Source organism: Dromaius novaehollandiae, chromosome W (assembly GCF_036370855.1).
Source record: "Dromaius novaehollandiae isolate bDroNov1 chromosome W, bDroNov1.hap1, whole genome shotgun sequence".
In the NCBI taxonomy this organism is placed as follows: Eukaryota; Metazoa; Chordata; class Aves; order Casuariiformes; family Dromaiidae; genus Dromaius; species Dromaius novaehollandiae.
This window is the reverse complement of record NC_088130.1, coordinates 46,286,464-46,311,001: the sequence shown is the minus strand read 5'-3', so window position 1 is coordinate 46,311,001 and position 24,538 is coordinate 46,286,464. Positions and strand designations below refer to the sequence as shown.

Genomic DNA, 24,538 nt, shown 5'->3' with positions numbered 1-24,538 from the left:
GGCCCCCCGGGCTCTCGCCGGCATCCTCTGCGCGCTAAGCACAGACCCCAAAGCTGTCTGTGTGGGGTGGCGCATAGGTCTTCTGTGGTGGATCGGTGCCATGTGAGAGCTCCTCTAAAGCAGGAAATTCTTGGCTGACCAGACTCGATTACTTTGTCCCTCTTACTGTAATACAGTCTTCCATTCTTTGTTTCATGTTCATGACGTTGTTTGCAATATACCCTTTCCCTTGAGAGAAACGTCAGAAAATGTCATCCGCTGACATTCTGAAACAAGTTATTTTGGGTATTTTGTAGTCAAATCTGGACAGATGTTTGAATATAACTTAGAATATATTTTTGCCAGTCCAAATCTGTTCAGTTGTTCTGAAGCCAGAATAGCATAGTTACTCGTTAGCCTACGTAAGCGATTTTGTTACGGAGAGGAAGATTTAGGGAGGCCTTCTGTTCCAGTGTAAGCCGGTTCTGAGACTAAAGATTTTTTTTTTTTTTTAGTGGCTCTCACAATCTGGCCTATTCAACAGAGAAAGTGTTAAGGAACTCATATTCAAAACAGTATGTAGCAAAAGCTTCATATCAAATGTCTGGAAATAAAGGACCTCTGTTCACTTACTTTAGGGGTCCTCAAGGGCACAGAGGGATGAATGTTTGAATTCTTCTTGCTTTGCTGTATTTATAATTTATTACGGTTGGTTGAGAGATTAGTGTGCATTCCCTACTGCTTTTACGTTTTTTTAACTTCCTCCTGGGTTCAAACTTAGTGCTGACAACTCCAAAACTCTTTTGTTAGTCTGTGTAATTTCCAGCCCCACACTTAAAATAAGAGTTTTTCAAAATCCCATTATTATCACAACACTTACTGTAACAAAAAGAAAGTCATTGGGTTAATAACATTTACTACAGAACACCTAACAAGAAGTCCTGCTTCTTTTGAGCAGCCTTTTGGCTGTTGAGAGAAATACGACTATCTGCTAAGGGAACATTTGGCACTCATGTGTTGTACGTGATATTAATCATTGCTTTGGATTATGCTAGTCTCATAGTGATAGTTAAGTTTCTTATATTTACAATATTAAAACTTATACTGAAAAGGTTAGTGGGTTGGGGGTGCTTTCCCCAGTGGTTTAAGATACAGGACTTTAGGCTGCACTTACAGTTTAGCAAAAAGGGGAAGAGAGTTACCAACTGGTATGCTTTTGCTCCAGATGTTTCCTCTAAGACAAATATCTAGGGTTTTATTATGACACAGTAAGAACACGCCAATAAGATGAGAATGGGTTTTTTTGCTTTTCATTGTCTGATCTAAATAGCCAGTCAATCAAATACTGTGGTAAATTGTCTAGTAGTTTAGATGGAACATGCCTGTGCCTGTTAATGTGAGCTGTTCTCCTCTGAATAGAGAATTTAAAATGTTTTATTCAAAATCCCTTTGGATGCAAAGAGAAAAATAAGGTTATTTTTAAGTACTGATGTTGTTATAAATGTTAGACATTACTTTGTTTACTGAACAGACTTGTTCATACAAGAAGCAGCAGGCTGCTATTCTACTTTCCCTTAAATTGACGGCAAAACCCATTTTGACTTCAGAAGGCACAGGATCAAACCTATAGTCAAGGATTAGCAGCATTGGGACAAATCCCACAGTTCTTATTTCTCTCAGACAAGATTCCCATTGCCTGTAGGGTTTGGAGCACAAATGCTATAATTATGCTAGCTCTGTTTTTAAGTGATTCTGCCTTTTCAGTATACCAAATTCCATCTGTTATGGATGTGTGTAAAATACTACATGATATACGCTGTATAGAAGAACAGTATCTAACTGTCCTTTTACGGGCTTCAAAGACAGAAGGGAAACAGCATTACAATCTAGTGTGATGATCAGTAGGGTTCCTTATAAGTGAGGAAATGATATAGTGACAGTTTTAACTGGATATTCTGTTATGGTAATGAATTGTTAAAATAAATACGGGTTTTTGTTGATGTATTTGCATATATACAGGGAAGTCCACACAGTAGCAAAGCATTGTTCAGGTTGCAAAACTGAGCATTTCAAAGTTGTGTTTGTACATGTAACTACACCTCCTTGTAGCATATGCAGTATGATACAGTTTTTAATTGTGTAGTCACCTGACCCCCTTTTTGCCTCTCATCCTTGCTTTGTTCATTGTACACATCTTCACTGAATGAGAATTGCTTCATTCTGGTTGTTTAGTTTGTGGTCTTAAGCCACCTTTACTTTACAGTATTCAGACTCCTCTCTGGTAGCAGATTTTTTCATTGCCTCGTGCTCTTTCCAGTGACATTCCTGGTTATAGCATCACAGAGCTTCTCAAATATTAAGACATCTTCAGGGTACTGGCGTGAGCGAAGACAGCATTATGATTCCTGTGAGGTAGCCCACAAATAAGATTTAAAAATAACTACAGTTCGAAGGTGTCTGTGTTAATCTCTTTGTAATAGGAGGTCATGCAGGAAAAACATTTCAAAAAGCTGGATTCGGGGACAGAACTGGAATAAAATTTCAGTTAACTTTCATTGAGATAAGCTAACATCCAGAACCAAGGTAAGCTGGACACTGTAAGGCTTTATTTGTCCCAAAGAGAAAGTACCATCTGCTTACTCCACTGTTGGCTTCGGTTACTTAGTGCGGGGTGTCCAAGATGATTCCTTATAGAATAAATCATACTAGCATACCTCTGACTGCACCATCCAGCTTCACTGTCTGGAATCAAAATATAAGCATCAAAAGCAGAAGAATTATTAGAATATGAATGCACAGATTGAACAGATGTGGTGACATAATTTAGTGTTGTCTCACTTGTTTCCCAATTCTGGGAATTTTAAATTTTCAAATTTTCAGGCTTTATTGTAAAAGTGTATTTCGTATTAAAAGTATGCATATCAGGGATGCATGTTTAAAGTACCTTTTCCTTGCACTTTTATGATGCATCTGTAATAGTTTTGTTTTTTTTCCACTGTTTCACAGTTGCAATGCATAGGAACAGTGCAGGAATTTTCCAAGTGATGGCAAGTTATGTAGTCAATTTCAGTCCTTGAAATTTGATTTTAATTTTCGAATACCAATCAGTAACTTGCTTGCTTGAAAGATACTTCTGCTACCATCTTTATTCTTCCACGCTGCAAACTCCAGCCTTATTTAATCAAGAGATGCGTCAGTGCAACTTCATCTTGGTGTGACAGACAGTTTTTTGCTGGGTTACTCTGTTGCTAGAGTTGTACATTAAATTTCTCTTTTGGGAAGTACTAGTTTAGAAAGTGGAAATCCAGAACACTTCAGTGCAAATGATAGATGAGTAATGAGGGAGGTACAAAAAAATACTCTTGATATTTGGAATGGTTGTTCATGAACTCTCTAGCGCTCTCTGGACACCGTGGAGGAATCTGTGCTGTCTTGCACTAGACCTTTGCACAGAATTGGAGAAATTGAAGGATACGCTTATTTTATATGAAGCTGTCTGCACAAGCTTTGTATTTTTTAATTTTTTCATAATTCATGTTTCTTCTAGATATTGGTATGTAAATCACAGAGGCATTAGGTGTATCTGTACAACCAGGACACAGGATTCTGAAAAAACATGGCAATTGATCTCTGAAAACCAGGAGTGTATGAATGCATGCTCCTATGAAAACCCCGAATTGCAAAAATTGTTTGTGGTGGGCTGTAGAGGCATTTGACAGATTACGTGCAAGTACATACATGTGTGTTTCATTATTTGATTGCCTTAAGAGACTGGTGTTTAAGTTGGCAGATCTACTTATTAAAAGCAAAGCTTGCTGGCTGGCAGCATTACAGAATGCCAGAAGGAAAAAGAGACCAAATGGTGAGAGAGAAAGAGAGAGAACATGTAATGTGCATAAAGCATGGAGAAGCTATAAAGAGAGCAGGGAAAAGTAGTTAAATGTGGTTCAAATTTGTTCTGTTGGGCTCAAGTTGATGGCCATTCAGAAGTAAAAGCATGAATTTCTCTAATTTCAAGATGAATTTAATATATTGAAAAATCTAGATTTTTCTGTCCTGTTAAATGTGATTTGGTCACCTGTTTGTAGCCTGTCAGAAATCTCTAATCCATGTGTATTTTCCTGTCTCAAATAAAAAGCAGCTTGCTTTGAAGCTTTACAAAACACCATCAGATCATGGTGTAAATGAACACTGTAACAACACCTGTAGCTTTGCTCTTGCTCTTATTAATAGCTTGATAAGAGACTACAGTAACTACAGTATTGAGTCTTAGTATGTCTTAAATTTCTGCATGTAATTTGAGGATGGGTAGCTATTGCGGGGGGGTGGGGGGATCCAGTTTTTGAATGTAATGGTTTAGTCCTTCCTCTTGGAAGCAAAAGCCAAACAAGTTGTGTATGTGTGTCTCCAGGTAGTCTATACCTGTGGCCTCACATTATCTTATTCCAGTCTGGTTGCTTCACAACATCAGGCAGCATAATTACGATATTCATTAATTCCTTTGCATTATTTATTCTTTACTGAATATCATTAGAATAACCAGCGGCTTTGTTTTGTCTCCCAAGACTTCTCAGTTTGAGAAGAATGTTTAAAATGTGGAAAGCTGACGTATAGTAAAATACAAGAAAAAGAAGCAGAATGGCTGATTCTCCCGAGAAATCCAGAAATATCCTGTTAAAAAACAAAAACAAAACAAGAAGTATTTCCCTTAAAACAAGACCTAGGTTTAGGTGGGATTTTGTATACTGATCTCCCTAAAAAGGGCTATTAGTGGCACAGTTACTGTGAAATATTAGAACCCTTTGGGAGGTGGCAGGCTCCTGTTTAGTAATCCTGAGTCCTAAAAGAATTACAGGCATACCTCATTTTATTGCGCTTTGCTTTATTGCACTTCACAGATATTGCAGTCTTTACAAATTGAAGGTTTGTGGCAACTCTGCATCGAGCTAGTCTGTTGGTCCCATTTTTCCAACAGCATGTGATCACTTTGTGTCTGTGTCACATTTTGGTAATTCTCACAATATTTCAAAATTTTTCATTATTATTATATCTGTTATGGTGATCTATGATCAGTGATCTTTGATGTTACTATTGTAATTGTTTTGAGGCACCACGAACCATGCCTCCATAAAATGGCAAACTTAATCGATAAATGTTGTGTGTTCTGGCTGTTCCGCTGACCAGCCGTTCCCCCCCGTCTCTCTTCCTCTCTTCGGGCCTCCCTATTCCCTGGGACACAGCAATATTGAAGTTAGGCCAATTAATAACCCTACAATGGCCTCTTAAGTGTTCAAGTGAAAGGAAGAGTCACATGTTTCTCATTTGCATCAAAACCTAGAAATGAGTAAGCTTAGTGAGGAAGGCCTGTCGAAAGCTGAGATGGGCCCAAAGTTAGGCATCTTGTGCCAAAGAGCCGAGTTGTGAATGCAAAGGAAAAGTTCTTGAAGGAGATTAAAAGTGTGACTCCAGTAAACACACGAATGATAAGAAAGTGAAACAACCATATTGCTGATATGGAGAAAGTTTTAGTGGTCTAGGTAGATGATCAAACCAGCCACAGCGTTCCCTTAAGCTAGAGCCTAATCCAGAGCAAGGCCCTAACTTTCTTCAATTCTGTGAAGGCTGAGAGAGGTGAGGAAGCTGCAGAAGAAAAGTTTGAAGCTAGCAGAGGTCAGTTCATGAGATTTAAGGAAAGAAGCAGTCTCCATAACATAAAAGTGCAAGGTGAAGCAGCAAGTGTTGATGTAGAAGCTGCAGCAAGTTATCCAGAAGATCTAGCCAAGATAATTGATGAAGCTGGCTACACTAAACAACAGATTTTTCAATGTAGACAAAGCAGCCTTATATTGGAAGAAGATGCCACCTAGGGCTTTCATAGCTAGAGAGGAGAAGTCAATGCAGGGTCTGAGAGGATTGACTCCAATTTTGAAAGAAGTTCTATTGTGGGTAAAATGCTTTCGATGCGGCAAATGTGGCCATGGTAATTTCTTAAAATAAGACAACAATGAAGTTTGCTGCATCGATCGACTCTTCCTTTCACAAAGGCTTTCTCTGTAGTATGCAATGCTGTTTGATAGCATTTTACCCACAATAGAACTTCTTTCAAAATTGGAGTCAATCCTCTCAGACCCTGCATTGACTTCTCCTCTCTAGCTATGAAAGCCCTAGATGGCCTAATTTCAATATTGTTGTGTCTCAGGGAATAGGGAGGCAGATTATAGATATACAGATCACCATAACAGATATAATAATAATGAAAAATTTTGAAATATTGTGAGAATTACCAAAATGTGACACAGAGACACAAAGTGATCACATGCTGTTGGAAAAGTGGTGCTGCTGGACTTGCTTAATGCAGGGTTGCCACAAACCTTCAATTTGTAAAGATTGCAGTATCTGTGAAGCATACTAACATGAGGTATGCCTGTACATACCTGGTGTGTAGTGTATCAGTGGTTAGGTGAGCTATACCAACCGTCTGCTGTATCTACCATTTTTGAGGCGCTTTAAGTTTTAAAAGCCTTAGTAAAGTTCTCTGAAGATGCCAAAGATGAGCTAATTAAGATGCAAGTTTTTTCCAGCTGCATACATAAATTTGGAAGGGGAAAACTAAAAGGAGGCATAGCTAGAAAAATGCGTGTTCTGGTATAGCAGGCAAGTCAGTTGAACTACCCTTGAAAACAGAGACTCATAAGCCTGTTAGAAAAAAATCAGGTCAGTTTAAAGCAAATGCATTTCTCTTTCTTCTGTTCTCAACAGGGAATTAGTTTTTTTGGAACGATTCTCTATCTGTGAATCAAGTAAGCTATCCTCCTTCTTCCTGGCATGCCCCACATTTAAACAAACAAACGAAAAAATTTTTAAGAAGGTAGAAGAAAAAGAGGTGTTCCTATTTGGTAGGGTCAAATAAAGGTAACTCTGGTTCTTTCTTTTGGCAAAATGATGACCAAGGGATTCCTCTGGAGCACAGTAACAAAAACAGACATGTAAGAGTTCCTTTTTTTTTTTTTTTTTTCAGTAGGATAGCAGGAAAACAACCAGGATATATCTGGCCTTTTGACAGAATGGCAGTCAATCCAAGTCCTTGCTGGCCAGTGTGGAAGAAGGCATACTCCTTCCAGCCAGAAGCCTTTTGGCCTTACAAGCCTCCACCCGTTTCTTAGTGAGTCATAGCTGGAAGACCTTTTCACATGTTTTATCACATCTTATGCAAGTAGGGGATATTTTTTTACTCCTTTATTGTATCCTATAATCAACATTCTAAAACAACTAAGTGGTTATAGCTCCAAGCTCTCTCTTTCAGTGTGTGTATGTGTAGAAATACAGATAGTTGGACAGACAGATAACGCTATTATATTTTAAGATGTGGATGGGTAGGTTAGAAGACTGGCTAACTTTCTTGGCAAGAGCAGGATGGTGGTGGAAAAACTATATACGTGTGTGTGTATGACCAGTGGAAACTATGCTTGCAAGACTTAAATACACAGCAGATGAGTATTTCTTGGCATGCTTATTTATATACTTAGTACTCTCCTAAGTTCAGAGACAGTCAACTTAAGCACTGATCTTGCTCCCCATAAAGTTTCTACAGCGAAGCAGGAGAACATACATAGCAGTTCTCTTACTCTCCTTGGGGTAAAGTAGGCCACTGCAGGGGAGCTGCCCTGCAGCAGTACCAAAGAAGAAAAGAGGCTGGTCAGAGTTCTCCTTGCTCACCTCTGAGTCTTGTAAAGGACATAGAAGGAGCTCCCACCCCACCCCAGCGTCTTCCCTGGAACAGCAGCTTTTATTTGACCACCTGAATCACAAATCACAGGGAACACATTTTTGGTTTTTAACCAGTTGCATATTTTTTCTTTGCACAGCCACTGTCTGGTTTAGGCTTTCCAAGACCGTTTACAAAATATTTTTGTAGCTTTTTCAACTTCTCTATTCTTCCTCACTGCTTCACAAAATGTTGCTTATTTTTAAGAGATCTAAAAGTGTGTCCCATTTAGAGAGGGACACATTTTTCTTAGAGTTTCTTAGGGTCTAAACCAATTTAACACTGTAGGTTTGCACTGAAGTTGCAAAAAAATTTCTCTCAGAGTTCAAGTATTTATAATTAAGCTTCTCTCTAAGAGAAAGCCTTTTTCTATTGCTTTTGGTCTCCTTGCAAATGAGTACTTCCAAAGCAGACTGAAATGCTGTTCTATACTCTTTACCCTGACTTCAGTCAGGATTTGGCTTGCAGATGCTGATGTAAAAATGTAGCCAGTTTTTCATGCTAGCTTTTTGTTACACCATCTTTGTTGTTCTTTACAATTCTAATTTTTTAACACTTCCCATAAACAGATTTTTGTGCTATATGAATTTCTGCAATGCAGCGTGCAGGACAATACAGAAAGCGGGTTCTTTATCCAGTTCAAGTTAGTTGGCCAGCTGAGATCGTTAATGCTTTCAGCATGTAAAGTTCCATGAAATCAATTTACTGCTTTGACTGCTAAAATCTAAATTAGTTAGTTCAACAGCACAGTGTGAACAAACTTAACAGTGCTTTACGGAATAGATGACTTTTAAGTTCATGTAGTAGGTGCTGCACTTCATATTCCATAAGGCCCTTTTGGTATTGTATCTGGATAGTGTTAAAAGTTGGAATGAGAAATCAACACAATCAACATAGTGATACCACTATGTAGAGAAATCTAGGCAGCTGTATGATCAGGGTCAGAAAATTTATTACATACAAACTGAGAGTTTTCTTCTTTATCTGAAATTAAAGAAGGCAGTGGGATTAACTCCCTGTAGATCCAGTTCAGGAATTTCTTAATAATGTTGTTGTTTCTATATCTATGTCAGATCAGCCCATGGTTTAATGGCTGTAAGGATTAACCCATTTTTTGCTTTCTTGCAAGACTGCCTTTCAGCATTGCCCTATTTCTGTATTTCTGTTGCTGCATCTAGAGCCCCAAGCTGCTTTTGCTCTTTTCTTTTCTTTTCTTTTCTTTTTTCTTTTCTTTTCTTTTCTTTTCTTTTCTTTTCTTTTCAGACAAGAAAGACTTGATTTGAAATATGTCAGCTTGCGGAATAAAGAAAGCCTTTCTGATGCTGGATTGCAGTTAGCATTGTTTGCTTTTTTTTTTCTAGGTGACTGCTCTACACTCATTGTTTTTAACTTTCTGTGTGCTTATAAATGTTTCCCATAATTCCCAAAAGATGAAGGAGCTGTTTTGGCTTTTATCTGTCAGCAGCTTCTGCCAGTATTTTTATGTAAATCTTCCAGATCTAAACAACTTGACTTCTCAAACACAATAATGCACACTATCTTTTTCTTGCAGTAGTGAAGAGCTTATTCTTCCCCTCTAGATTGCTTGCCTGTGGATACTTTGACAGTGATGTGATTTTTTCCCCCCACTTATTCTGTCCTTAGCAAAAAGGTAGCAAAATAAAGTACTCTTGCAGAGCAGAGCAACTTACTCTCCCAAAGTTGTATGTGTTAAGATTATTGAATAAAAAGAGAATGGTTTAAAAGCTGCTTCTCAAGCAGAGTCAGTATCAGAAACTCGTGATGGCTTTGCATAAGGAGGAACTTCATGGTCAGCACTGCTTCCTTTAAAAGATAGGCAGCTGTCTCTCTCTTAAGAGTGACGGAGGTTTCCAGAAACAGAAGACTGTATATTTTCCCATTTGCTAGGAAGAACTGGAGGACACATTTTGGAACAAAGTACTTTTGCATGAGAAGTTGGGTTGGAAAAGAGATAATCCAGGGACAGTTTGGAGGAATTTAGACATCCAGGTTTGAAGAGGAAAGTGAATAGAAGAATATGAATTTACTAGAAGACCATATGTCCTTTCACAGACTGAGTAAAGCTGAAGGTAATAAATACCTCAGCTACTTAACTGTCCCTTGAGAGCAGTGGACTTGCTGTGTGTTGATTGAAGCAGAGTAATTTAGTGGGAAAAATGCTTTATCAGAACGTGAAAAGAGGTGAAAGAACTGACATTACACCTTAGTTCTTAGTTGTCTTAAACTTTGAGTACTTGACACTGTGATCTTGATGTTCTTTTAATGTAGTTCTGTTTATTTGTCAATGTAGTATTCCATGTGTCAGACAGAGGGAGCTTTACTGCTTTTTTCTCAAAGAGTGACCGTGGTAAAATCCCATGTAAATGTATTAACAGTTTATATAGTCTGTTTAAAATAAAGTACACTTTTACTAGAGTTTTACTATTCATTTTTTAAAAAGGAATCTAGAGTGCAGAAGGAGTATTAGAGTATCATAACTTTAATATTTTAGGGAAAGATGAGGTAAAGTTTGTGGAAAGGTTAATAGAGCAACTGGTATCAATTCTAAGAGATTGCCTAGTTAATCATAAGACTGATAAGGGAGGCGTTGTTTGTACAGAACCTATTGCAAGTTCGTTTGATAAGGGTTTCTAGGTACTGCTACTGCAATCTGGATGTTTAATGACAATACTAACCCTGAAAGTTGCACAGGGAACCTGTTAAGTAGGTCACAAGGTGCAGCTGTCAGCAGAACGCGCCATTTGTCCTCACACCTACACTATCCACAGTACACTCGGATGTTCAGCATATAATATATTTGCCTTCTTCGCATCATTTATGGTTTTTGATACAAGACCGCTGCCAGAGGCTGGAATGTTAAGTCAGAGCCTTTGTTCTGCAGCAACCTTTTTCATTGCCGGTTGGTATCTGTGAAGGGAACTGGGCAGAACTGCTCAAACCTTTTCGGAGCTCAACTCATTTCTAACTGTGGAGCTGCCATCCAGGAGGAGGAGGGAATAATGTGCGCAAGCCTCATTTGGCAAAAAAGGCTATGTTTTGCAATTTACTGGGTCCAGCTCCATGGTTGTCCCTGTCCCTTCCCCCCCCTTACCGCTACCTCAGCCATCTTATCCTGGCTTGGGGGGGAATGCTGTAACTGGGTACCTACGCCACATTTTTATGGTAATCTGCTAATATCTCTCTGACCGAAAAGTGCTAGCTGGGAATCTGCAGACATCAACAGGAACTGAAGAGTAGATGTCAGCTTTTAAGATGTTTTCTTTCTCTGCCCTCAGAATCACACTCTGAGGACCACACCTGCTTGTTCCGTTTAGAGATGTTAACCTGATTTTCTATTTAAACAAATGCTAATTAGGAGTTGTGAGAATCTTGCCATCCGCTGTGCTCCTGCAGTCACTCAGGGCTTAGGGTGAGCTGTGAGAAATGAAGGACAGGATTGAAATTTGTATCGGCCTCCGAGCCCCTGAGACGTGTGGTAGCTCTGTAAGCCCTGCGGGGTGGCAGCCTGTGGATGGAGGTAAGGTGCACCTCCCATGCAGAGCCCCACTGGTGCTCGTGCCTGCCTGCTCCAGCTCCATGGCCAACCGTGTCCGTCCTGTGCGAGCTGCTGGTCCCCTCAGCTCGGCTTCCTGAGTGCCCTCCTCTACTTAGAAGCAGAAAGGCAGCTTTCAGTTTCTTCTTTTCTTTTTCTTGTGGTACTATTTTGGCTTGTCTCACAGCTCTTTGACAAAAAGTTGAATAAAAAAGTGTTTTTCCCTTCTCTTCCTTGATTTTTTTTCCTTTTTTTTTTCATGTAACAGTTTAAGTTAAACGTTATGTGTGGCATTAGAATGCAGTGTACTGCATGTAGGAATATATTGTACTTGGTTGATATTTTTTCATAAGCCTTGCAGTTTTTCCCCAGAACAGGGCTGCTTCTTTCTCTGATTATGTTCGTTGCATGCGTTCTGTAAGAAATACTAATAGGAAATAGTTGCAGCCATTTCAAATCCTAAATTCAGTTATAGTTTCAAAAAGGAGTATTACATAATCTCACCCATAGAGGGAAGCAGAATACTGTCATTACAACAGGCTTTTTAACTGCAGATTGCTTTTTAAAAATTATCTGTGCTTCAACTGAAGCCAACAAAAAACATCTGTTGTCTTATTTATAGCTCCTGTTTCTAAGAAGTATATTCTGTGGCAGATGAGAAAAGTGCCTGACAGCTCATAATTCATAAAGTTACTGAGGTTTAATCTGTTAGAATATTATGTACAGAATTCCACCCCAGTACGGGCTGTATCACTTCCCTTCCACAGAGGATAGAAACAGGGCTTTATGAAACATTAAATTAATAAGTGTGAAATGTGATTAGCAGACACTATTAGAAGTATCAAACTGTAATGAAGGAATATAGTATTCTACAGTGCTACTGTTGATTGGTGGTTTCATGCCAAATAAATATGTCTTATTTTGCTGCATATTTGTGCAGCTAAACTTTCCTCAAGTCAGACACATTCTTTTTTTTCCTTTCTTTCTCTCCGAACTTCCATTTTGTTTTGTTTTAGAATAATTCTTTTTGATGGTTAATGCAGCAGGTCTGTGACAAGCATTCATTTTTGTGTCAGAGAAAGGTAAAGAAAACCTAGATTTCTTTTTGAAGAATCAATACATTATAAAATGCAACTTTCAATATCAGATCAGAGTTTTCTGCTATCTATTGTTTATAGATTATTTTCTCATATTAATCTGTATTTGCCTTGGGTTGTTTCCCCTTCATTCATAGTTGCCCGTTACTCTCCTTAGCCCTTAAACGCAGCTGGTGCAAGGTTATATGTGGGGATGGGAGAAGAATTCTTTCTCACACCACCACCCCGCAACTTCCCGCATAATCACTGTACAGGTGGTACTTTATCAGTCAGATCATTCCTTGCATATTCGTGCTGATAACCTTGGAAAGTATCTAGGCATTTGTATTTGACCTTTCTCACAGCGTTAATTTTTACAGGTGACTATGTCTTTTTCCACATATTGTATGTAGCCAAGATAAAATGAAGTAACATTCAGATTTTATTCCAACCTTCATAGGTTCTGTGGGTTGGACTATAAATGGCCTAATCATAACATACGTATATTTGTCGTGTGGGAAAAATGACTGCATAACCTTATTCTGTAAGGTATCACAAATGTATACTATAACAATTTGCATATACTTTTTTGATTTTCTGCAAAAGATTAGTTTGAGATGCTTTTTTCAACTTTATAATTTATGTTGTAAGTACCTACCTCACACACAGGATTCTACAAATGCTCACTTTGCATTTTGGCCAGTATGTTGTGAATTGATTGACGTTCAGAAGGTTATGTTGATAAGGATTCCCCTCTTCCTGCAGTCATGATCTTTTGTAATAAGCCCCTTTGAAAAATTGTTATCATTCTGTATTACTGGTGTAGGACCACGGCAGAAATATGAATGCTTTAGAAAGCTATTTGAAGTCCAGAAACACATTTAATAGAGTACTGTTTATCCATGAGAGTTAATTGGTATCATTGAGATTCCCTAAGAAAGGTGTTGTGCTTTATTCAAATGTTTCTCCATTGCAGACGAAGGAAAAAGAGGACTGACAGTCTGATATGATAAATTATTTTTCCAGTTCAGAGCTGTATTTCCTGTTGTGGCTAAAATCCTCGGTGCACCATTAAAACTGAACATCTGAATGAAGTTGTCACTTTGTCCTCCAGCTCATAATGAAAACCTACTGATCGATGGAAGAAATAAACTGGGCTTGCTGCATGTTATTGAAGAATTTTCTGATGGGAATTTAGAATTAGCTGTATTTCCATCAAGCCTCCCAGTTGTACTCTAGTCATGTAAGGTCACCAGCAGACGTTATTTCTCCATTCCTTTTCATAGCTTTGGGATCATTCATATCCCAATAAATCTTGACTCGCAGACATTTTTCTGCCTAAATAAAAAGTGGGCTTTTTGTGAGCCCAAAGGCTGATAGCCTTGGTGGGCCAGACCGTTTCTTTATCTAGCACTAGGATATTCTTCTTCTCTCTTCATTTCTCCCTGATCTAGTCTCCTTTTGCTGCCAAGGCTTCTGTGGTATTCTGAGTCCACAGTCTGTCTGATTGATGACATCTGATAAAAATAAAAGACAAGTGATAGTAGACAGGCCCATTAAGCCATTCGTAATGAATGTGTCAGATTCACTGAAGCTTAAGCCTCCCTTTCATATTTTTCCACGAATAGTGTTACCTTTTACAATATTGCTAATGAAACAAATACTGGAGAAAGTAGTTGAACCCTGAACAGCTCTTCTTCCTGCTGGTTTAGTGATGAATTCTGCCTGTAGGAGAACTTAACTATAGCCTAAACCAAATCATCTTGGTCAAGAAGGGCATAAGGAGAATTTTTTTCCTCCTCCAACAGTTGTGGATAATTTTACTGGCTATTGCAGTGCTTGATTGTTCTGTGACACACAGTGACATTAACTTTTTTATCTTCACTCACCTTCTTGTCTTTCATCCTTGCCCAGTTAAAACACATTACTAAAAGCAGCTGGGCAGTTCTAAATACTTCATTTGTTTATTGTTTTGGTAAATATCATGAAGTGCTCTAAAATTACTAAAGCCAAGGCATAGTTATGGTCCTCAGATCTCAGAATGAACTTCTCTTTGGTATTTATTTGTAATACCAGATCCATCTTTTTTCTGTCTTAGTCTGGCATTGAACCCAAAGCTTAGATCTTTATGGAAGCTTTCTCTTGAACCCTGATAAAATGTGAAGTTTGTATCTAGTCTCTAAGAACTAAGGGAGGCTACAGTTCACTACTAGCAACAATACCAGCTGTTTTTTCACAAACAGCAAGATGATTTGAGCTGTTTGTTTAGGGCTTGGTGGTTTTTTTTTTTTTTTTTTTTTCTGTTTTATAATACTTTACTGGAATTTTCTGCAGAAAATTGTTCCTTCCTAAGAATATAAAGAAACATATAATGGACTGTGAAATGCCCTCTCAGTAGAAGTTACAAACTTTGTGTGAGTAAGGGTCTTTTCATTCTTTTATTATGGGCTATGGCCCTTCCTCCCCAGCTGACAAAACCAAGCGTGAGGGGGCAGTGAAGGTTTGGGCTGTACATCTGGAGCAGTCACCACCTGACAATCTCTGATAAGCATTGAGCCTCCTCTTTCATGCTTGCAGAGGAACCTCCTGGTGATTTCCCATGTTAAGGAATCTGAACTCTTGTTTGCACAGACACAGCTTTTGATGCGTTCTCAAAGTAGTCTTCTTCAATACTGCTGTCTCTCCGTTTTGGGGATTCTTAGCAGTAAGCCACTATGAGTAGTACACTGATTGCCTTGACTCCAACCACTGCCTGAAAGGCTGTGCAGGAATGCAAAACTACCCTTATTTCCAATGCGTATCTCCACTTGAACTTGACATTATATGCTGACAAGTGATTAAATTCAGCCATTATGAATTCTCATTTAAATTCAGTATCTACTTCAGGGAAGATGGATGATAATAGTGAAACATTGTTTGAATTTTTTACTCTACCCAGTATAATGTATAACTTCTTATTATAACAGCATTTGAAGCAAGAAGGAAAGGTCCTCTGTTTCCGAGGATTTTCAGTAGTAAGCATAGGGTTGAATTCTATGGAGATTCCACTGACCATTGGGCACACCTTGTCTTTCGTTATGCTACTGGTGATGCCACAGCAAAAGTACCATAGGCTTGTTGCTTCACAGTTTTGTTAGCTGAACTTGTTGGAGGCATTATCACAGCTTACCTGACAAGGACAGTTACTGTTGCCTTCTTCTTCTATGTTAATTAATATGTTAATGTTTGTTATACAGTTAATTTCAATGTTGGTCACACCATTCATGTTTGAACATGTTGTATGACTTTCATACAAGGATGGGTGCAAATCTATGAAGGCATAAGTCACTATGTTAGTGGATACAGTTACATACATAAAGAGCATATCTGCGTGCACATAAGCCAATTATGAACATCATAAGACCTGCCCTCTCAAATATTAGACTTTAATGCACAGCTGCGTTGTCGTCGATTGCAATATGTATGCATAACCTTAAATGCCCATTTTTTGAAAAAGGTGAAGAACATGCATGGAGATCTTGATTCAGAGCTAAATTCAAGTAATGTTAGTATATAGTTGCTGCAAAAATATTTAGAAATTGAACTCTTTTCCATGGTGTGTGTTGTTACATTTTAAATTATATCCTTTTTTATATATATTCATTTTCATTCTTCTTCCAGCAGTAATGAAAGATTTGGCTCAGAAACTTTGGAAGCCAAATTCCAGCTTTAAATTTCCACTTGTCGTTGCCAGGTACTAACTCCAAAATATCTCTTTTTACTGAGAAGCCTTCCAAAAGGTGCAGCTGTGTGCTGGTTTCATCTTGCACTTTGTAGCTGTGTTGGCAACCCTTAAACGTAAGGTATGCTCTCATCTCCCACACATTGCCGTTGCCTTAGTGCTGTTCAGGCCTGTCTGTATGAGGGAGAGTGGAGAGCTCGCAGATTGGAGGAACCCTGACTTGTGGTTCGTCGCATTGGTTCTCACTGTGGCAAGGTAAAAATAGAGCTAGTGGAAAATGCAGCTTTTACAATGTGTCATCAGAAGCTTCCTTACTATCTGGAGACCTATTCCCAGACTTGTGACTAGAAAGAAGACACGGAAACTGTATGACAGCTTTTCAGACCCTTAATCTTTTGGAGACGGTGGTATTTCCAAAAAATTGCAGGATTTCTTTGGGCGGGGGGGAAATGATTACTTTAAGTGAAAAACTGATACTGGATTGTAGCAAAGGGATCTCCAAAGTTGCTCAGATTCTTAAAGGTGGATTTGGTTCTCCAAACCTCTGTGCTGTGCTACAGCATGCTTCAAAGCAAAAGATACTTTTGAAATCAGGTACTAAATGCAGGTTGCATGTGGGATTTTATTCTCTTTCCTTTTACTAAAGGTGACATATACGAAAGGTTTTCTTTTCCTTCTGTAAATCTCTTAATATGCATGCTGTGTTTTCCTTCAGAACATCTAATCTAGAATCAGGACTTTCTTTAAGGATATCTTGTATTCTGGCTTCAGAAGTCAAATTGTTTTTTTTCCAAACTTAGTTGTAGTTTTCTTCAAGTTAGCCTCTGCCATTTCCTGTCAGCATTTTGAAAATGAAGGGCACTGTGCCCAAATTTCACTGACTTCTGTGTAAATGTTATAAACTGGCTTCAGTTCTACGAGTGCTCTTAAGTCTTTCTTCTGGCGGATGTGTGTTTCCTGAGGACTTAACTTTAAATGCCCATCATTTTCTATTTTGTGCAAAAGGTGGAAAGTTTAAAGTACAAATGGCACTATGATACTATGGATATTTTAAATAGGAAATGACAGTAATGAATAGGCAATCCTAAAATAGGTGGGAGGTTAAGTAATTTTAATTTGTTAATGGCATCTCCTAAATGCTTTTAAAGTGAGCATTTCTTCTTCAATATTGTTGAGCACTGTAATTAGATTTCTTAGTTGTACTGTTCTTTGATTACTGTGTGGAAGGTAAGTGTAGATTTTGTTATTGCCACGGTGTGTATGTCTATGTATTGTTTGGCTATAGAACTGCTACTTACTAGTATGCTTAGTATTAAAAGGCAGGTGAGTATCCTGAGTTTTTAGTCAAATTCGTAAGTATTTTATGGTTTACGTATTTACAAAATGGATTGTCATTTTTTCAAAGGCTCTGTTCATATCTAGAAGTTCACTAGTTTCTCTGGTAGATGGAAATTGCCTGTTTGGAGAAGAGGAATTGGATATAGGGAGGAAGGAAAGAAGTCAGAACTCCTGTGAATGCCCAGAATTTTAATATTTCTCCAGTTACATATTTTAGGGTAGGAGAGAAGTGTAGGAAATCTTTCATTTTAACCAATCTGAGGTTTGCTCTACATCCACATGGTCTGTTGACTTCCCTCCTCTGTCTAGTTCTCCTTCTCTCTCTTCTTTCCTCAGTGTCAGTTTAGACTCTTAGTTGCAGGCAGCCTCTCTGTGCAACTGAGATGAGCATTTTTGTTCAGAGATGATGCAGTTTCATCACTGCTACTTAAGGGGAGAAGGGCACTTCATATAACTAGCTACCTAAGGAGCAGAAAGTTATTTTCAGAAGTAAAATATTTAAACTCTGTTCTTAAAACCTACTGTTCCTTTGCTACCTTGTAAGGGATACATTTTATGCCTTTATCTTTCTGTGAGTCTATTAGTATCATAACATGAGTGTTTTCATAACATACCCTTTGTTATGACTCTGATTTGATCCTCTGATTTGATTCTTTCAATGGATTTGGCATTATCATAAGAGAGATTCGTAGTCTGGGGTCAAAAGGAACTATTTGAGCTGAATATTACAGATCAAATAGTCTCTGTTTCAGCATGTCTCAGCAGGGGCTGGACTACAGAGTCTTGCATTTGAGCCCAACTTGTGTTTGGTAAAGCAGAAATGGATATGAAGAGATTAAAAAAAATCTGTTCCTTCCATATGTAGTTTGTTCTGCATTAATAACTATATTTGGAGTTTGGCTGGTTGGCTAGCTCTTCATCTATTTAACACATGCTTTTAAGCATGTATTTAAGTTTCAATCAAAATGTTACACTGAGTCAAATATCTGTCAAAACTTCAGAGTTTATTATGATTACTCATTTGCATTTTTCAACTAACTATGATCCCATCAAGGAAGGAAGTAGTGTGGTTTTTAACAGGACCTATCCTCTCTGAACCTATGCAGACGAACCTTAGTAACAGTGCTGTCTTTTACTGCTTTATCATATGAGTCTAGTATGAGGTTTTCCATTATTTTGTCCAGGACTGATATTATAACTAGCATGTAGTCATCAGGGTCATCTTACTTGTCCTTTCAGAGTGTGGATAGAGCATTAAACCTCTTTTGATCCCCTGGAATTGCTCTGATTTTCCATGATTCATTAAAAAGTAACAGCAGTAGGCCAGAAATCTCCATAGGCAACTCTTTGGGGACTCCTGAATACTCATTTTCTGGGCCTCCTAAGTTAAAATTTTATGACTAACAGATGTTTTTTTAATGTCCTTCTTAGTTATGAATGGACTGGAAAGTATTTCATCATTATCATACCATCATTCTGCTTCTTTTTGCAAGGCACATGTCTCAATGTCCAGTATGTTCCACTTCCATTATTAGTTCATAATCATTATTTATTATCTTTAACTTCTCTCCTCAGTTTTCTGCACTTCCCAGCTTATTTTGTACTTTCCTTGCTATCTTTCCCATTTTTAAGTTGTTTGCATTTTTAAAAAGATATCTAATTGCTGCCTTCAAAATAGGGTGAATTGTCAGCCAAAATTTTTTTCTCACTTGCGATATGTTTAATTTTCTGGCTATCTAAAAGTTTTTCATTAAAAACTCTCTTATGTCTATTCATATTTTGCTCTTTTTCCTCCTAGTTATGCTCATGATTTTGTTCAGTTTCAATCTTCTAGAAATACAGTGTGTGCATATGCATGTACGTTTGTATACACATGCATGCACGTTTGTATACACACACATGCATGTATGCTTAAGAATGCTCTCTATTTGTGCAGGATGCATTTAATCAGGCAATGGTCACCATCCTCTAGGCAACTGGCAACTTCTATTTCAATGATTAAGCCAAGTTTATCAATCATAACCCATCAAAGTTTGCCAGATGTTTCTGGCAGCTGTTTAATAAGAATATCTGTATGTAAATGCTCTTGCTTTCTGAGAATTGAATAGGACTGATCTAAAACTTTGAAATAATTATTCTGCCAAAAGTAGTGCATTTAGAGATATATCGTGCCTCATATCACAGAGCCAGAACTTTCCTTTATACAGTATGTTCTTTCAGTGAAGAAACTGCATCGTGTGAAAACTGACTTTGTACAAAATCAGTATGCAGGTTTATCTGAAGCTCCAGGATGCTTCTTTCAGATCATCCCACTATTTATTCTTCACCAATCATTGTACAAAACAAATTTCTTTCCTCAAGAAAACTATATTGTTAATATTATTAAGATTGAAAAATGAAAACAAACTGAAATTATCACTGAGCTTTTGTATGAGTATAATACTTATTTCAACTGCTCTTTCAGGCCTTTGTAAATTTGTTTTACCAGGGAATCAACAGCTCCCAGATGGTGATGTGTTTAGCTCCCTCGTCTGGTGCATGCTGGATGTAAATGTTTCAGGACCAAAAAACTATTTTTCTCTTCCTTGCATTTTATTTCTGTTTTTTTCTATAGATTGCAAACTTTTATTGTATTTTTTTCCCTCTGGTAATATTAAGGGTGATTCTAGGAGTGAATTTGATCTCTAAAAGAAGATGCCATAAAAATGCAATTGTCATCATTTTTATTCAGCTTTTGATTAGTTGTATAGTGTTCTCATTTAGGCTTGACAAGTGGGATGTTTGCACTGTCTTTTACAGCTGATAAAATGAATTTGTTCAGTGCTTAAAAATTAACTGGTTGCATTATGTGTCATGGCTTTCATAAACGGATATCACTTTCAACTGTAGCTCGACTTATTTTTCTTATTTTTCTTTTACAGCTTTTTCACTTCCAGATCTTACGGAGCAGTTTTCACCTCCTGATGTTGCTCCTCCAATCCTTATCAAGATAGTGGAGACAATTGAAAAGAAAGGTAGGCTGAAGAATGGGCTAGCAAGGTTTTTGTTGCTTGTGTTAGCCAAGACAGCAGTCAGATTTAGAGCTGGTATCTCCCCTTCCTCGAGCTGCCAATGCATCACATTACTCAACTGATATGAAAATAACTTAATTTAAGGGTTATTGTGTTGGTTTCTGCTCAACAGAGGCTACTTGTATTATAGGAGCAATAACAAAGCTTACCCCAAATGACATTTAGTAACTTAACTAATATAAGTATTACTGAAAATGATGGAGAGGGGTTGGTTTTGCTTTTTTTTCCCAATAGATGAACACCTCAAGTTGCTCATGAAAACAGCATCATAACATTGAAATGAATACAAGGCTAAACAAGTAATGTGTTGCCCCAAGCAGAAAAAAAACTTAAGTATGGAAAAGTTACAAGGACTGTTTTTATACTTCAGGAGCAAGTTCTTTATTGCTGTTGTCTGCTGAGCCAGCCACTGTTAGTTGCATAGTTTTTGACTCTCCTGCTTTCCCTTGGTCATGCCTCTCCATCCTTTTGAGGCTCTCCCCTTTCTTCTACTGTGCCCAGTCCCTTTTGCCCTTTATCTCCTATCTCGGCTTCTCCGACAGGCAGTCCTCGTACGGTAAGGAGCTGCCCACAGGGTCCTGCTCATTCAGCAGGCTTACAGCCTGGGAGTGAGAGGGAAAGTTGTACTCTGATTCAGGCTGCTGTGCTTGGGACACAAGACCTCACATACTGCTGTGTAGGAGCTTGCTAATGTCAATGAGAGGGACTAGTGTTTAGTGATAGCTTGCATAAGCAACTACGGCTTCCAGGAAAGCCCACTGATACTGTTAAATCATCGATGTTCTGGATCCCTGGCTCTGCTCTCTTTCCATGTCTCGTTTGTTTTCTCTACAGCAGGGAAGTTGTAAACAATGCCTTTCACATAGGACATGAAAAAATTGTTTTGATGTCTATTATTCAGGTGGATTCTCAGACATATTATGTGACATATACAGACACAGTGATGTGACACACACCCTGCATGCACTGTGAGGTTTGGGGCTCTATAGATAGCAACCTAAGAGTTAACTGTGCTGTAGGAGGGCTGTCTGTCTCTGTTGACTAGGTAGGGTGCCAAAGGCGAGGCATGCTTGTAACTTACAATGCTCAGTTAAGTCCTCAAGCTAAGTAGGATGCGTCCAAGCTTTTGTCATGTCCCTCTCCCATTCCTGTGGTGGTGTGACTCAGGCTTCTCACCTCTTATGCAGGAGAGGTGAAACATCTGCCTTTTCTACATTTCTCTGTTGCCTTTTCTTATCCTGTTTGAAGACAATTGTGAGAGACCAACACTGTGAAATCCACTTAAAAGACCTGGTGTTTCCACCTAGCATATAGAGTGTACAGAAAGATCTGGGTGCTCCCATATTATTCTTGCAAGCTGTTTTCTTCCTGGGATATGTGTATCTGTTTCCTAGTTCTGGCCTTCTAAAGTCAGCTCATGGAGAGTTGTAAAGAACACATGGGTCTACCGGGATCTGTGATCCTTCTTGGCCAGCAGTTTCTGCAGACCCAGCAGTTAGCATGTACAAAGAGATATATTACTGCCCTAAAAAGCGATCACATTCAGTAGTTTAATACATTGTAGGAGAACGGTGGTGGGAGAATGTTGCTAATTTATACTGTTTTTGAAGAAAACAGAAGTATGTTGTTTCACAGCAGCAGTCACAGGAATATTAATGTATCCCATCAATTTTGTTTTGAAGGTCTGGAGTGTTCGACTTTGTATGGAACACAAGGCTCAAGCAACTCAGCAGAATTAAGACAAATTCTTGAATGTGGTAGGTATAGCTCTTCCTTAAAGCAGTAGTTATAGCTCTTCCTTAAAGCAGTAGATAGATAGATTTTGTGGTCAGATTGATCATGTTTTCTCTGCTCCCCTTCTCAGCCTATATATGATCTGGTTCTCAATGATACAGTATAAAAGCCCAATTTAAGGAAAAATCTTTGTAACTTCTAAAGTTAATATGAAAGGTATTTTTCACTAGTACAGGTTGTGCATTTTTCTCATGGCTCCATTGCTTGGTTCTTTTTCCAGGAATAATTATTTTAATCTTTTCTTTTTGTCATTTACTTGTTCAAGGACTAAAAATCTAGCTGTACAAAAAAAAGTTGTTTTGTTGAGAAGCAAGATAAAGATACACTATTGCTGTAAGGCTGCAGGTTAGTATTTTGTAAATGAATGGACAGTTTGTGTATGTACAGACATGCAGTTCTGTGCATGCATTTGTTTGTGCAGCCTTTCTGCTTCCTTTGGTCCAGTGACTGGAGAGGCAATAGCTGAACACTCCCTCTCTGGCACAAAGAAGATGGGGGAAGGGAAAGAAAAAGAACTGAAGTGATGTTGCTGCAGTAGGCAGAGTTCTCAGGTTTTGGACAGTAAAATGCAGCTACACTGCTACCACCACATACCTGTTCAACTTTTCTGATATGTACTTCTATTTTCTTTTAGTACGCTTTTTTTTCCTCCTTCATGCTGCAGTATAGTGGCATGAGAGCACTCAGCTGCACTGTGAGAGATCAGGAACTTTGCTGTTGCAGTGATAGTGCTTGACCACACCTTTGCAAGCCGACTTGGGGTGCGGGTGCGAGCTTCCGGTTGCATGAAAGAGCACGAAAATACAAGGGCTAGGAGATGAAACTGGTTACATGCAGTCTTGCCAAAGGGGCAAAGCAAGCAAACGCAAACCGTGAATTCAGCACTCTTCATTTTTAGTAACTGCAAGTGTTAACAAAATGAACTAGAAATGATATTTTGAGCTGACTGTTCCTTCAAATCAAAAGAGCATCCGGTCCTCTATGATTTTGGTGGGAGGGAAGAAGTGTATGTGTACAAGCGGGGAGAGGAGATATGCATGCGGTGCTAGCAGACAAAGCATTATTTTTAGTATTGTAATTGTATTTTTCAGTACAGATAAATCTAGATTTTTGAAGGCACCAATACAAATGTATCTCTTAACTTATCTGAATCCCTTGTTAAGTGTCTAAAGTGAAGTGCACTGTTATGAAAGGTTCATCTATCTCCTGAGATCAAGAATTTGTGGTTTATGTGTATTCTTATTTAAAAAGCAATTACGTTTGAGAAAATGAAAATAGGACTTTACCCTTTAGTAACACAGTATCTTTCTCTCTTCTTTTTGAGATAGGATCCGAGTCTTCCAGGACAAAGCCAGGATAGTGGGTCTGCAGACAGATGGATATAGATGGCTCTGATCTCCTCTGCCTACTCTCTGAGTTAGCAGAGTGCAAGTCAGTTTTGTTCTCAGAGTTGAGCTGCATTAGTGTGCTGTTGTGCTTATGGTCAAAATGTTCTGCATATTAATTGGATAACTGCCTATTAGCTTCAACACAGTGCTATCTGGCTCCAAAATCAAAGCTGACTTGCATCTGGCTAGCTCAGCAGACACGAGAGTTCAGATCTGTTTATGATGTTACACCCAAGGAGTTGTGGAGTACCAGAAGTTTATTCTTACTAAAGCATTGATTATAATAATCTGTGATATACTTCAGAGAATGGTTTGACACCAAGAGAACCAGAATTTAACTCAGTTTATGAAATAAAAAACATTCTGTGAGCCAGAGAACTAATGAAAACTATTTCCTGTAAATTTGTGGTTGGATTCTCTGATGCCTAGTTACTCTTGCAGCATTCATACCCATGCTGCAGTTTTTTAATTTCTGAGCCATTCGTAATGCCCACGTTCCTATGTGGATTCTTTGGTGTCTAATAAGGATTGAGTTCATACTGCAAGCTTTCCGTTGGGGAAAACAGGAAGGAGCAGCAGCAGCACTAAATGCCTCACTTGGTTGCCTTTTTTCACAGTACTTGTAGACACACCATATATCTGAGTCCTCTGTTGAGTTTGGTTCAAAATGGCCAAACAGGTTCAAGAGTTATTTTACAGGGGCTTGACTAGCCTAAAAAGTCAGTCAGCATTAATAACTCTAAATTCTTGTACCAAACATGGATTTTTCTGTAAATCATTAGGGTCTTTTCTGGACCAGTTTCATGTTTAAGAGGAAACACAATCTTACTTACACTAAGCAAGCATTTCTGAA

At 38.4% G+C, this 24,538-nt stretch overlaps 1 protein-coding gene across 2 annotated transcripts in view; it reads left to right on the top strand.

Moving 5' to 3' along the window:
• PIK3R1 (phosphoinositide-3-kinase regulatory subunit 1) overlaps positions 1–24,538 on the top strand; it is a 61,849-nt gene that overhangs the window by 13,963 nt on the left and 23,348 nt on the right. For both annotated transcript variants that reach the window (XM_064500135.1, XM_064500136.1), the window contains 2 exons: positions 20,354–20,446; positions 22,186–22,260. In XM_064500135.1, the coding sequence (XP_064356205.1) occupies positions 20,354–20,446; positions 22,186–22,260 (168 nt within the window). The remainder of the gene's footprint in view (positions 1–20,353; positions 20,447–22,185; positions 22,261–24,538) is intronic.